Below are 14,810 nucleotides of genomic sequence, written 5' to 3'. Positions count from 1 at the left end.
AATGGCGTATTATTAATTTATATTATTTGTGTATTTATTCAATAGGGCAATGTTAGCATGGTTTCTTTATCTTACAACAACTAAAGACATTAACTGCGAAATTTTAACTCTTTTGAGGTTGATATGCTAATCATGACTGAGGAAAAAATTATGCATATCTGATAATAGATGAATGAATGTTGATTTAAAACTGTAAAATGCTAAAAACTAAACATCTACAGTATGCATATTCTGTAGTCAGTAGTATACTGTAGCCTATATTTTCCTAGAATTGTGAATTGTATGATTTGTTTTTCTTTTACATATTTTTGGTGTCTGCATATTATATTACAAGTGGGCAACGACATAATAATACTAATAGCTGAGATATACGAGACTAAAAGAAAATCTATAAATAAATGTAGGATCGTAGATTTGTTTCTGTCGAGTACCGCTGCCAGACCATGCTGAGGATGTCAACCTCGACTCAGGGACTGGAAACGTGTTTGTCAAACAAACTTCTCGTCTTTACTACGGCCTTGTGAATTCGGTTACTGTACGTCTTTTAGGCTTGATTAATTGTAAGATAGTTGGTCTTTGTATTTCGATGTAAACGTATCAAACAATTAGCGATGCAATGTTTATATTGCAAATCAAAACGAGGAACATGAAGGATGGAGCCGCAATTATTGTACTCTTTTGAAGCATATCTCGAAATTCGTGAAAGGAAATCCATTTTGATTACGTCAGCAGTAAGGTGAAAACTTTTTATTTCACTTGAAGATCGTAATAACCTTTCAAATTCCACACCGGGTTTATAATCTTGGAGGGAAATGAAACCAGAAGCACAAGACATTCTCTGCCGTAACGAAAACGGGCGTCCATGTTAACAACTACGTTTCCGTCCGCACAGTGAGCTCCCCGGTATGTGTATATGTATGTCATTTCGAAACATATTTAGATGAATAGTGAAAGGTGAAATTGTGAATTTATGAAAATTACAAAATCTATTCATGTAACTATATTATGATATAAATACAATACCATAAACTGTAAAAACTGTAAAGGTATCTTTCTTAATAATAGTAACAAAATAGACCAAAAGACAATTTAGGCTATTATCATACTTGCGCACACATGCATTGTCATGAAAGAATAAAAAGCACATTATTACATCTATGTCTATTTATGTAATAACTTTTAAGAAGTAAATGTATTACACATAGCTCAAGAATCTAATAATAATAATAATAATAATAATCTAAGTCAGTTTAAGAATGATATCCATGTTAGTCTTTTGGTTACAAAAAGTGAAACATTTGAATGAGATTTTTTTTTTCATTTCTCTTATTCTAGTTTCCTGTAATCATCATATTTGAATTGCCTTGCTTTTTTATTAAGAGCATATGATGCTCTGTATATGATTTACAAAATCAAGTGATTGTTTCTATCCCACCCACACACACACAGACACGTACACACATATACACACTTACGTACACACACACACATATATGTATATATATATATATATATATATATATATATATATATATATATATATATATATATATGTATATATATATATATATATATATATATATATATATATATATATATATATATATCTTTAATAAACAAGGGAACGAAATACAATCATTGAACCCGAGGCTACTATCAACCTTCATGCAAATAATTGCTCTCTCTCTCTCTCTCTCTCTCTCTCTCTCTCTCTCTCTCTCTCTCTCTCTCATTGCATACCCAGACATACACATACGTACACACATATATGTATTTCTTTAATAAAGAAGGGAACGAAATACTATCATTGAACCCGAGGCTGCTATCAACCTTCACGCGAATCATCTCTCTCTCTCTCTCTCTCTCTCTCTCTCTCTCTCTCTCTCTCTCTCTCTCTTTCTGCACACACCCATACACAGACACACACACACACACACACACATATATATATATATATATATATATATATATATATATATATATATATATATATATATATATTTATTCTAGTTTATGTAAGAAGATTGATAGAGACCTTATCATTCATTAGATTTAATTCGGTTTTGAAAATTGGAGTTATTTTCATACCTGTTACATTCATTAGCCGAATCATGTGTGCATTCCAAAATAAAGCTATGGTTATCTTGTCCAACAAATATTAATATCATAGTTAATAATAATAATAATAATAATAATAATAATAATAATAATAATAATAATAATAATAATAATAATGTTTATTGGACAAAAACATATTTACATACAAAATATTTACAAAAAAAGACTAGGTCCAAGCCCATGTGGAGCAGAGCTCTTCGGGCAATAATACAAATAAAATAATATCATCGATTAAATTTTTTTTTATAAAAAGTAAATATTGATATAGATAAACTAAATGTACACATACATATACATAAGCATATAAATATGCATACATATGACATACATATACACACACATGTACATATACATACACATATACACATAGATACATATAAATGAGATTTTAGCCTAAAAATAAATGGAAATGTATATTCATATAATAAAGAAGTGCGGAATAATAAATAGTGCAAATTTAGAATATAAACATTGATATGGTAGAAATGCTAGAATTACAAATGTATACAAGCAATAAACAATATAAGAATTAAGAACATTATAGTGTGCATTAATGGTTAGGTCATGAAGAAATGTCTACTAATAAAACTTAGTACACAGGTAATAACATATTAGTATATGATTTTTTAGAAGATCGAATGCTAAGTAATGCCTTAAGATAAGCAGGCAGAGTATTCCATAGTTTAACTCCCTGATAGAGATAAAACTGTTCACATTTCTTTACACGTACGAAGGGAAGAGTTAAGTTAGAGTCTCTTGTTCCATATTGGTGTGCTGATTGTACCTGAATTATTTTTTGTCTAATGGATGGATATTTATGCAGCGAAAGTGTTTGAAACATCAAATTCATTAAGGAGAGTTTGTAGGTGTCCTCCAACTTCAGAATCGAGAGAGACCGGAATAGAGGTGACGTATGAGCTAAATAATCACTCGAAGTTATTATTCTCACCAGTTTTTTTTTGCATAACGATTAGCGGTTGCAGGACGTTTCCACTGCAACTCCCCCACGCTGCAATGCAGTAATTTAGATGAGGAGATATTGAAGAGTGGTAGAGTTGTTTTAATATATATAGCGGGAAATAATCCTTTAACCTATATATGATACCTGTAACTTTGGAAATTTTATTGACTATCATATCCACATGCTTACTGAAAGTTAATTTATTGTCAAACATTACTCCTAAAAATTTTCCGCTGGACTTCTGGTCAAGAGTGTGATTTCCTATTGCAACTCTTATGTTACCGGGAACTTTGCGCAAAGAAAATATTATGAAATATGTTTTTCTCTCATTTAGGGTAAATTTATTCGATAGTAACCAATTTTTAACATTATTTAAGTTAGCAGTTAAAGAATTACAAAGAGAATAAATATTTTTATGACAAAGATGGAGCGTGGTGTCATCGGCAAAAAGTATGGAGTTTAATCTGCCAACTGAACGAGGCAAATCATTAATATAGATGAGGAAAAATAACATTTCATTCATTCAATAGATTGCCTAGTCCTTTTGACTAGACACGGGCTCTTGCCTAGGCAGCCCGTCTGTGGTATGGGGATAATTGTGCTGTGTTATGATTTATAAAAGGCACAGATTATGATTTATAAAAGGCACAGATAGTGGATCTTTGCCAGCACACGCACAGCAGCACAGCATCATGTCAGGATCTGCAGCCGCCCAGCTCATTGAGCTTAGCTGCAAGTTCGACTGCTCAGCACCTTGAGCATAATCGTAAGGGTTGACAAATGGGGACCTGCAATTGCTCAGCACCTTGAGCGTGATTGCAGTGTGGTCGCTCAGCACCAGAGCATGACCTTGTGGACCAAGAAACAGGACCACTTGGAGCCGAAAGAAAGGTTTTAGTAGTAGGTAAAAGTGTTGATAGCAGTAAGTCCCAGTAAGTAGGAGAGACTGGGAGAGGAGGGAAGAGTTCGAGTAGTAGAGAAAAGCGGCAGTTCAAAGCATAGGTGCTTATCCCTGCCCAAGGGAGGGTGTAACTAGGGGACTAAGGAGGGATTGTATTACTGAGGAGGGAGTCTGAACAAGGGAGCAGACTTTAACTACTAGTTGCAGTACAAGGGGAATCAAGGTATCAATTTGCAGAGCCTCTGCCTGGGAGAGGATGGAGGATATTACTGGGGAATGGGGAGGAGGTTGATCAGAGCCAGCAGAAGATTCTTCAGCTGGGCTAGCAGTGATGTTGGGTTCTTGGTTGACTGCTGGTGTGGAAGTTTGCGCCGACTTACGAGGAGGTCTCCGTCGTGGTTTCCTCTGCGGCTTCGGTTCTTCTGTAGGAGGAGGTCCACCCATAGGGTTGGAGTTTTGCTGTGGTTGTAGCCTTCGCAGGAACTCTGGACATCTCTTGTTCCAGGCATGGTGATTCTTGGAGCAGTTGGGACACTTTGCCTGGGTTTCACTTCCATCGTTGTGGGCGTCTATGCAGGTCTGTGTGGGATGGGATCCGCTGCAGACCCCGCAGACAGCCCGGCTCCGACAGTGTGTTTTGTGGTGGCCAAAACGTTGACAGTTGAAGCAGCGAAGTGGTTCCTTCTCCAGGGCTTTGATGGGGAAGGTTCCCCACGGCCCTAGTTCCAGGTCAGGTGGGATGGGTCCAATGAAGGTGACGTTGACTTCTTTGGTGGGTGCCTTTCCTCTGCCCAACCTCCTCTTGGCCTGGGCAACGTTTTGGCACTCTGCTATGAGGGAGACTGGTAGTCTTGAAGGGTAGTTGTACACCACCGCTTTTCTCTGCTTCTTGGTAGGGTCCAAGAAGGTTAGGGTGGTTTCCTTGTAGAGTAGACTGGCGGTGGCTTGATCCTTTGGAGTGATGATAATATCACCCTGTAAGTTGGGTCTTGCAGTGAAGTTCAGGTCCGGTTTGGCAGCTGCCATGGCGGCCACTGCAGCGTATGTTGTAGTTCCTGTGGCTGCTGGCAGCTTGAACTTGGGGAGCTGGGTTTGTGCAGGTTGAACTGGGACTGGAAGGTTCTCGGTGGCTTCCTGAAGGAGCTGTGACAGACAGACTGTGCAGTTACAGTCGTCCTCATGCTGGGCTGCTAGGTTGGGCGTCTGACTATCTGTAGAGACTTCCATTACTTCCTCTGGTGTCTGGACGTCTGGTTTCGGCGGTGGGGTGACTTCCGGTGCTTCCTCTGGTGTCTGGACGTCTGGTTCCGGCAGTGGGGTGACTTCCGGTACTTCCTCTGGTGTCTGGACGTCTGGTTCCGGCAGTGGGGTGACTTCTGGTACTTCCTCTGGTGTCTGGGCTTCTGGTTTCGACGGTGGGGTGTCTTCCTCTACGTAGTAGACGATGACATTGCTCAGGCAAAAATTGCAATCGCAGTCTTCGTCTATGGAGGGCATTTTCCTGCAGTCTGGTTTAAAGGCTGCTTCCCTGTGGCGTCCCTGCACTCGGTATCTCCTGTGGAAGATCTCTTCTGGGTAGGGTGGTTGTGCAGGATATTTGGGGATCTCCATGTATTCTGGCCGGTGGTTCCTGCTGCTGAAGGGTTCAATGCATACTATAGTCAGCCTATAGCATTCCTCACAGTTGCACTGCTTGCCATGGTAGATCACTGTAGTGTCCTCAGTTATAAATCCAACGTGGTCCATAAGCTGCTGCCTGTAGTTATAGTACCTCAAGCAAAGATTGCATGGGCACGGCTGACTCTTGTTTTTGTTTTTACATGGGTATATCCATGCTGGATATAAAGTCCTCCCAAAGGTTCGGAAGTGCCTGGGAACTGTAGTCATAACGGTTATTTTACTGGCAAAAAGCCAAAAAAAAAAAAAAAAAAAACCGGATTCTTTTCTTATATGTGGCCACTCCAACCTTAGTTGAGAGGTCCAAATAATTTAAGTGGATATAGGTCCACCCATCCAGGCGTTGCCAAGTCCAGTGATGCTTAACTTCAGGGAGCTGGAGAGATCTCGGCGCGGGAGCTGTGCCGAGACTGGGAAAAATAACGGTCCTAAGACTGATCCCTGAGGGACAGTTATTTATGTGGTTTGATGCAGACCCAAATAGTCTGGACATTTTGCAAGCATGAAGGCATTTCTCTTCTTTGCTTTAACATTATTCCTCTCTCCAAATCATTTCTCATTTTTGAAGCAATTGTTTCTTGGAAAAGATATCACTAATTTATTCCGAATGTACATTACAGTCCCTTTACACTTACTTATTTTTATTATAATTACTGGCAACATAACCATTTGATTTGCATTCATCTGTTAAACAGATGATTGTGCAAATGAAAAGAAATCATTAGGTGAATGGATATTATAGTAATAGAGAAAAATTAATTTGGAATTCTTTACACTATAGTGATATGCAAGTCTATCTTGATTTTGTATATATGTGATACAATAAGACACAGACTCATATGGAACAAGAAATTCAAACCTAGCTTTACCTTTCTTACGTATTAATAGATGCGAGCAATCATATCTACATCAAGGTGTTGATAAATATTTATATTTGTCTACATACCCATAATGTAAATATATTGCATTGTTTAGGATATTCTGTTTGTAAAACTAATTCTTTCACCGAATCTTTCCTTAATATCTGCACATTTCAATGGATATACCATTAGTATCATATACCATTTTTCTTTATCATTTTGATATACATTTCCAATATGTTTTTAGGCTTATAATTTCATTTATATGCATCTATGTATATATATATATATATATATGTATATATATATATAAATATATATATATATATATATATATGTATGTATGTGTTTACGTTTTGTATAGGTATATAATTATATGATAATATTATTTTAGTTGAATTATTGCCCGATGGGCTCTGCTCCACATGGGCTGGGTTTGAGTCTATGTAAATCTTTTGTATGCAAATATTTTTTGTCCAATTATTATTATTATTATTATTATTATTATTATTATTTATATATATATATATATATACACACACACACACATATATATATATATATTGTACATATATATATATATATATATGTACATATATATATATGTATATATATATATATATACACACACACACACATATATATATATATATATATACAGATGACTTTTTATTAGTAATAACAAAAATGTTCATTCATACGCTTGCATGTTTACAGAATTAACCTTTGGTAATACGGTCACAAAGAAAACTTTTTATGTTGACGGCAAACAGCAGTATTTCAACCACTCTGAGATAATTCATGAGAGAGGGATGATAGCATATCTTAAGACATGGATATTTGTCACAATTTTTGTATAGAAATTACACTATGTAATAATATTTTATACCGTTCATAAATATATGATAACTTTCAGCTGTACTGAATAAATTCAATCACTGTAATCTATTTCAGGCCATGTGAGAAGATGTGTTTTTTCAACCTATGCATTTTCATTATTCTGTACTTGTTATTGCCAGATACATTTATATTTTTAGGTTTCCTTACTTATGAATAGTTACTCTTTTTATATAAATGTCAATATGTTAGAAATATTGTGGCAAAAAACTAAATATATAAGATTAAATATGGGTGACACGATTTTTGGAACACATTTATATTTATGTTTGTCTAAATTTCTCTGAAATAGTTACTCGATATTCATTTTAGTTCTATTCAAAGTGAAGATGAATGTTTTTCATTTAATTTGATATGCAACCTTAATATCTAAAGTATGCCTTTATGCTGAAAATCCTTTAAAATATACAGTTCACAAACACAAAATGATGAGGTCTAGCATTCAAGTTGTAACGAAAACGGGCGCCAATGGTGTGAAGCTACTTATCCGTCCGCACACGGGAACTTAGCATCTGGTGGCCAAAATTTCTCATCAGTTACGCCACGAGTATCAGCGCTAACAGACGCACGGTCTCTCTATTCTCGTTCGAACAACAACCTAAGTTCACAAATCCAGAAGATGGCTGACGCTGAAGCTGCACCTGCCGCCCCTGCTGCTGCCTCCCCCAAGAAGGCCAAGGCCAAGGCTAAGGGAGCAAAGAAGCCCGCTGCTAAGCCTGCTCACCCTCAATATGCTGTTATGATTGCTGCCGCCCTTAAAGCTCTGAAGGACCGCAAAGGATCTTCCCGCCAAGCCGTATTGAAGTACATCCTTGCCAACTACAAGGTCGGAGATGAGAAGAAGGCCGGTGTCCGTGTCAGGCTTGCTCTGAAGAAGGGAGTCGCCTCTGGTGCCCTGAAGCAGGTGAAGGGAACTGGTGCATCTGGTTCATTCAAGATTGCCGCTGCTGAAGACAAACCCAAGAAGGCCGCCAAGAAACCAGCTGCCAAAAAGGCCGCCAAGAAACCAGCTGCCAAAAAGGCCGCTAAGAAACCAGCTGCCAAAAAGGCCGCCAAGAAACCAGCTGCCAAGAAGGCCGTCAAGAAGCCCGCCGCTAAGAAGGCCGTCAAGAAGCCTGCTGCCAAGAAGCCCGCCGCTAAGAAGGCTGCCAAGAAGCCAGCAGCAAAGAAGGCTGCCAAGAAGTAAATTATACCTTACAATATGCTAACTGTTGACGAAGCAACGCTTATGGATACTGAAGCCGAGAACCGACTGCTGGATTGATCAAGATTATTAGTTACCTGAACCAATTTGCTTCTCAAAGAAGCTTTTATTATAAAATAAATTTTTATTTATTACCTGTAAAGATATCACGTACAAATGCATTTGTATATTTTGTAAATATATATATTTTATTATACTCCATATTTTCGTTATCCCCCATAATTTTACGAAGTATAACTTTCCCAATTTACCATTAAACTAATATTTTTTTTCTTAAAGATTAAAATTAAATTTTGAACTGGGATATTGCTACTGGTCTAAATCAGTTGTAAACTAATACAGAGATGTACTTGCCGATTTCAAGGTCACTTACACTAATTCTAAAAAAAAATGCTTGAATGTTTGTCATTAAACTGAAGATAAAGGTTTTACGAATTTAAGCTAAAACCGTGATTGGAAAGAAATGACCTTTCAATATAGGTAATTATTAATTAAATTTGGATACTTCAATGTTTTTTTAATATTGGTGTTACTTCATTCTAGCAGTAAATATAATCGGAAATTGTCTACAACATAGACTGGGTTAGAATATGTGTTAAAAAGTTACCTTTTAAATCTAAATCATCCTATGTTGAAGGAAACCTTTTGTGCTTCCTAGAATGTATGTACATTAACTCAAGCCTCAACCTTTATTGAATTTTTGAACGAAGATGAACATTTTTTCTACAGGAAGTTATTTCATTCATATAATAATGATAATGTTTATCGGACAAAGAAATATTTACATACAAAATATTTACCTCGTACAGACATAGGTACTATGATTAAAATAGAATCGTATAATTAAGAATCCTTAGTACTACCTAATTTCTAAAAATCATAACTAAGAAGAAGCCTGTTATTTAAGAATAAATTTAAAGATAGTTATAAAGGTGACAGCAAAAGGCTAAGTTCCATCAACAACCTCCTCTAGGACTTAATTTGTATATTACTTGGCACCTAAGCAATTCAGCGTTCCTTGCCTAATCTACGCATTCATGCGAGATATAGGCCTAATCAAACGCACAGAATTCATTCCGAGTAAGTTTGAACTCTCTGTAACCGATTTTGTTTTATCAAGATGACAAACTATTCTCTACACAAAAGGTTACAAGAAGCCATTGATCTTTTCCCTGTCCGTTCTGACGTTCCTTCTTGACTATAGGGTGATCGTTTTCTTTTTTATCTTTTGTATACAATATATTGAATTCGAATTCTGACATCAAATTGCAATTCTATAAATCAGAATGATTTTAGAAATTTCCATCTCTTCCGAAAGGCTTTGTTTGTGTATGTGTTTGTTTGGAACAGTTTCCCGGCCACAACTTTAATCGTTGAGTAATGAAGCCTGCAGGGATTAACTGATAAGTAAAAGCTAGAAATGATTAAATTTTTGAAAGGTCAAGGTCACAATCAAGCAAAATGTCCAATTCACGTAATCAGCACTAAGTTTGGACATTGTTGTCACAGAGACTTCAATCTAGGTTCATATTTGAGTGTATGAAATCCACTCCAATTAATACATGTTAAGATCGAAGGTCATGGTTGAGTCCAAGGACAAGCAAAAGGTAAAATTTCGGTCAACTATACCGCCACAATTTTAATCGAAATTTGAAACTTTTGTAAAGAGCTGGGAATGAATATTTGATTCTGGGAAAGGTACGTGAAATAAGCTTCCGTGGCGGAGGTCTGCACTCTCTGTGCTTTTCTAGTTGTTAATATAGTGCTCATATTCTCATGATATACCTCAGAGTTTTTAGTTCCTTAGTTATTTTCAGCGTAGAAAATAAGCAATAAAAATAAACATAAGATTAGCCTAATATTTTTCAGCCATTTATGGCAAAACTAACGTATGTGACTCAAATGTCAAAATTCATCGTATTTATATCAATTCGTGGTTGTAAGTAATATTTCTTTTCTAAAGAAGGAAATGAAAATCATCAAAACCGAGGATGACATCAACCTGATACATGTAACATTAATTTATCTCTCTCTCTCGCTCTCTTTCTCTTTGTACACACACACACACACACACACACATATATATATATATATATATATATATATATATATATATATATATATATATATATATATATATATATATATATATATATATATGTGTGTGTGTGTGTGTGTGTGTGTGCATTCCATTCTGTGTAAGAGGGGCTGATGTTGTGATTGATGGCGATCTTGCCATAATGTTTTAATTCTGTTTAGAAAACTGGCATTATTTCAATACCTGATAGATTCATTGGCCGAATCATGCGCGCATTCCAAAATAAAGCTATGGTTATCTTGTCCAATAAATATTAATATCATAGATATTTATGTGGTTTGATGCAGACCCAAATAGTCTGGACATTTTGCAAGCATGAAGGCATTTCTCTTCTTTGCGTTAACATTATTCCTCTCTCCAAATCATTTCTCATTTTTGAAGCAATTGTTTCTTGGAAAAGATATCACTAATTTATTCCGAATGTTCATTACAGTCCCTTTACACTTCCTTATATTTGTTATCATTAATGGCAACAAAATCATTTCATTTGCATTTATCTGTTGAGCAGATGATTATGTAAATGGAAAGAAATAATGGAGCAAAATAGTTATGCGAATGGATATCTTAGTAACAGATGAAAATTACTTTGGATTTCTTTGTACTTATCATTTAATACTTTGTTTTGACGCCTATCATGTAACATCATGTTTTCTTACCTCAGTATTGTGATGGGATTTCCGGGTTTGGTTGGGAAATTCCTTTAAAAAAATAACTTCTCTATTCATGACTGTGTGAGAATCATGTAGATTACAAAGGTTTTCTACTCCATAGTTATATCTGGATATAGTGTATGTGATACAATAACTCACACTCTCACTCATATATATATATATATATATATATATATATATATATATATATATATATATATATATATATATATATATATATATATATATATATATATATATATATACAACAGAAGGAGCTATGGATAGAATAATGATGATAATAATATGGATACGAGAGCAAACTAAAGTAGAGGATATTCTGACAACACGTAAGGAAAAGAAATAGACATGAGCAGGACATGTAATGAAAATGCCAGATATTAGAAGAACATTAAGAATAGCAGAAAGGGGACCTAGAGGTTGTACATGAAGCAGGGGAAGGAAGAGAAGACGACGGATTGACGAACTAAGAAAGCTTGCGGGTGTGGACTAGCATAGAATAACCATAAACAGACGCAATTGCGTCCCCGACCCCCTTTGTGTCTCACGTGGTTCCCACGTGGTACCTTTGTGTTCCCCCTTATCCTTTCCCTCGTGTTCCTGTGTCTCATGGTGCTTTACCAATGCGTAATGGAGCATCCCCGCCGTTGTCCTGGGCCTATGGCCGGTAAATCGTGTGGTGCTTTCCTGTCGACTCCCTGAAGTTGACCCGCACTCCTCGTGTTCTTCGTATAGGGGTAGTGTGTGTTCCCCTACAGCCACGTGTCCGGAGTGTGAGTCCTGGAACGAGGTGCAGTGGGTGTGTTACGGCACCAAAAAGAAGAAGGCGTCGAAGAGATCACCTAAGAAGCCGAACGTCTCTTCTCCTCTTGCTTCGCCGGGCATTTCGTCAGACAGAGCCTCGCTGCCGCCTTCCCCTACCCAGAGTAGGGGACGAGGTAAGTTGGTTGCGGGGAAGAGACCTGTGGCCCTTCCCCAGGAGTCTGATTTGCGGGATAGTGGTGTTGTAGCATCATTCCAGGCAAGTGAGGGGCCTGAGGGAGGGACGGGTCACAGGAGTGTGTTCGGGGAACGGAACCCTGGTGCAAGCAGGGCCCGTCTCCTCAGATGATCCTATGTGGAGAAAACTGTGCCTACCTCTTCTCCCGCCTCGTGGGCGTGTTTTTCAGGTGCTTCCGCAGCTGAGGGTTCCGCCGAGAAGGAAGGCTCGCCGCCGTCGGACTCCCTCCCGTGGGCGCCGCCGAAGACGCCCTTCAGGTCTCCGTTGAGGATAGAGAAGGTTTTGAAACCTGGTCCCCCATCGAGGAACTCCCACGCTCCCCTCCAGCGCCTTCAGCTACGTTTCCGTCTGTCTTCCTACAGCCCTCCTCTTCCATCGAACGACACGTGGACCCATCTACAACGCGGCACGAGTCGGGCCCGCCAGTGAGAACATGCAAGTAGTCGGGCTCCTCGGTCGAAGCCTACTCTTGCTCCTCGGAAGACGGAGCCCTGAGGGACCATAGGAGACGTCGTGAGAGGTCCCGAAGGAGGAAGTTCAGGAGAAGTGACTCCCCGGGGGAAGAGTGGGTTGTCATCCCTCGTAGCAAACTTATAGAGATGTCAGCAGTTCCGGGTCCCTCGAACTGGCTCCCAAGGGCTCGCTCACCAGTAAGGTACGTATCCAGCGGCAGATAGGATCAACAGAGGGAGTCGTCTATTCAGGTCCCAGCGGACAGGCATAAGTCCGTGAAGGTTCCGACTCCATCCGCCCAGCGGGGAGAGTCGCTTCTTCGGTCTGGCAGCCGCGTCCCGACCTCCAAGTCAATGTCGAGTCGGAAGAAACTAGACAAGCAACTCCCTTCGACGAGCAAGCCCGCATCTACCTGGACCTCCGTAAGCAGGGATAAGTCCAGGACGGAGGCTCCGTCCCGACGGCGATGCCCGTCCTACGCCCTGAGCTGTCGAAGCTGGACCAGTCCAAGATGTTTCCTCCCCCCCGCGTGGCGACCTCCGTCGGAGGACCTCCGTCGGAGGACCTCCGTCGGAGGACCTCCGTCACAGGCAGCGGAACGTCCTACGGAGGAAATGGACGACAACGGAGAAGGTTCAGCAGCAGAAGTTTCGGCCTACAGGAGGGTAATAGGACTAATTTGCAGGCATCAGAGATTGGACGAATCCGAGCCCTCCTCCGACGAAGTCTGGCTCTCGAGCCTCAGCAGGCTGGTTGATGCCCCGGTGCAGCAGAGACCCTCGCTAGCTCTGCCTTTGGCTAGGGATGTTAGGCTGGGTAGGGCTCATGTGGACAAGATCGTGGCCAACCATGCAGAAGCCCCCAAGACCCAGAGTTCCTCCAAGCTTCTTTAAGGCCTAAAATCCGAGAGCCGGTTTTACCTTCCTGAAGGGCATCGCGCAGGTCCCTGTACTGTGGAACCTGCAATCGCCATCCTGGGGCAAGGAGCAACTGAAGAGAGGGCTACTACCGCCCCAATCTGTTTCTCCCCTGCAGAAGCTGCCATGATGGAGGAGATAGCCAAGGACCTGGTGAACGTTTCCTCCTGGCTGGATTGGTGGGCCTCCACGCTGGTAGGCTTCCAGTCCTCCTACGACCTCACTATCCCGGAGAACCAGGCCTTACTGAAGGAGCTGATTAGCTCGGGAGGTAAAGCCCTTAAGTTTCTCTCGTATCAATCAATCGCGCAGGCTGCCAATTGGGTTCTGCGAAAAAGGGATACGGTGCTCAACAAGCTCGTAAAGAGGCTCCCCGACAGAGAAGCGAGGTCCCTGAGGAGCCTACTCCTGTGGGATGATTCAGTTTTCCTCCTGAAGGCAGTGGAAGAGACGGTAGAGAGGGTCAGGAAGCTGAAGGAGACTCCAGACCCCCTCCAGCGAGAAGACCTACCCATAGAAGGGCGCCCTCCGACGCCTCCCATCCTCCTCACGCCTCACCTAGTCAACCCAGGAGAGACACCCGTACTATGGCCTGGTCTCAGTCTTCTCAGCCCTCCCGTAGAGGAACGTCTTCAACGCAATCATCCTTCAGACCCTCCTATGCAGCAGCCAGAAGAGGTCGTTCAGGCCGCGCCTCTAGAAGGAGATAGGGAGAGAGGCCCCCTACTCCTGCCGAAGCCTCAGGTGGGGGGATGCCTCAAACATTCTTGGCAAGCATGGAGAGACCACGGAGCAGATCCGTGGACTGTAGCAGACCTGAAAGAAGGGTACAGGTTGCCCTTCCTGGCGGACCCCCCACCTCTAATGCCAGATCAACAGGCAGAGTGGTTGGCACCCAAGGACCCCTTGAGAAGGACGGCCCTACAAGAGGAGGTCTCTGCGATGCTGGCGAAAGGGGCGATAGAACCAGTCAAGAACTCGGGCCCGGGGTTCTACAGCAGACTCTTCCTGGTGGAGAAAGCGACAGGGGGCTGGAGACCAGTCATAGACTTC

The 14,810-nt window shown here is 40.1% G+C and overlaps 1 protein-coding gene across 1 annotated transcript; it reads left to right on the top strand.

Moving 5' to 3' along the window:
* The first annotated feature begins 7,948 nt into the window (after positions 1–7,948).
* LOC137654292 (histone H1-delta-like) lies at positions 7,949–8,814 on the top strand. The gene has a single exon (XM_068387918.1). It carries the CDS (start codon positions 8,034–8,036, stop codon positions 8,598–8,600), a length of 567 nt encoding a protein of 188 aa, XP_068244019.1. The 5' UTR covers positions 7,949–8,033; the 3' UTR covers positions 8,601–8,814.
* The last annotated feature ends 5,996 nt before the right edge of the window (positions 8,815–14,810 follow it).

This window comes from Palaemon carinicauda, chromosome 15, assembly GCF_036898095.1.
Source record: "Palaemon carinicauda isolate YSFRI2023 chromosome 15, ASM3689809v2, whole genome shotgun sequence".
Taxonomy (NCBI): domain Eukaryota; kingdom Metazoa; phylum Arthropoda; class Malacostraca; order Decapoda; family Palaemonidae; genus Palaemon; species Palaemon carinicauda.
Note: the sequence above shows the minus strand (reverse complement) of the source record. Positions and strands in the feature narration are given on the sequence as shown.

What these genes read in the sequence shown, in the direction of transcription:
- LOC137654292 (XM_068387918.1), top strand. Translation starts at nt 8,034, where the DNA reads ATGGCTGACGCTGAAGCTGCACCTGCCGCCCCTGCTGCTGCCTCCCCC.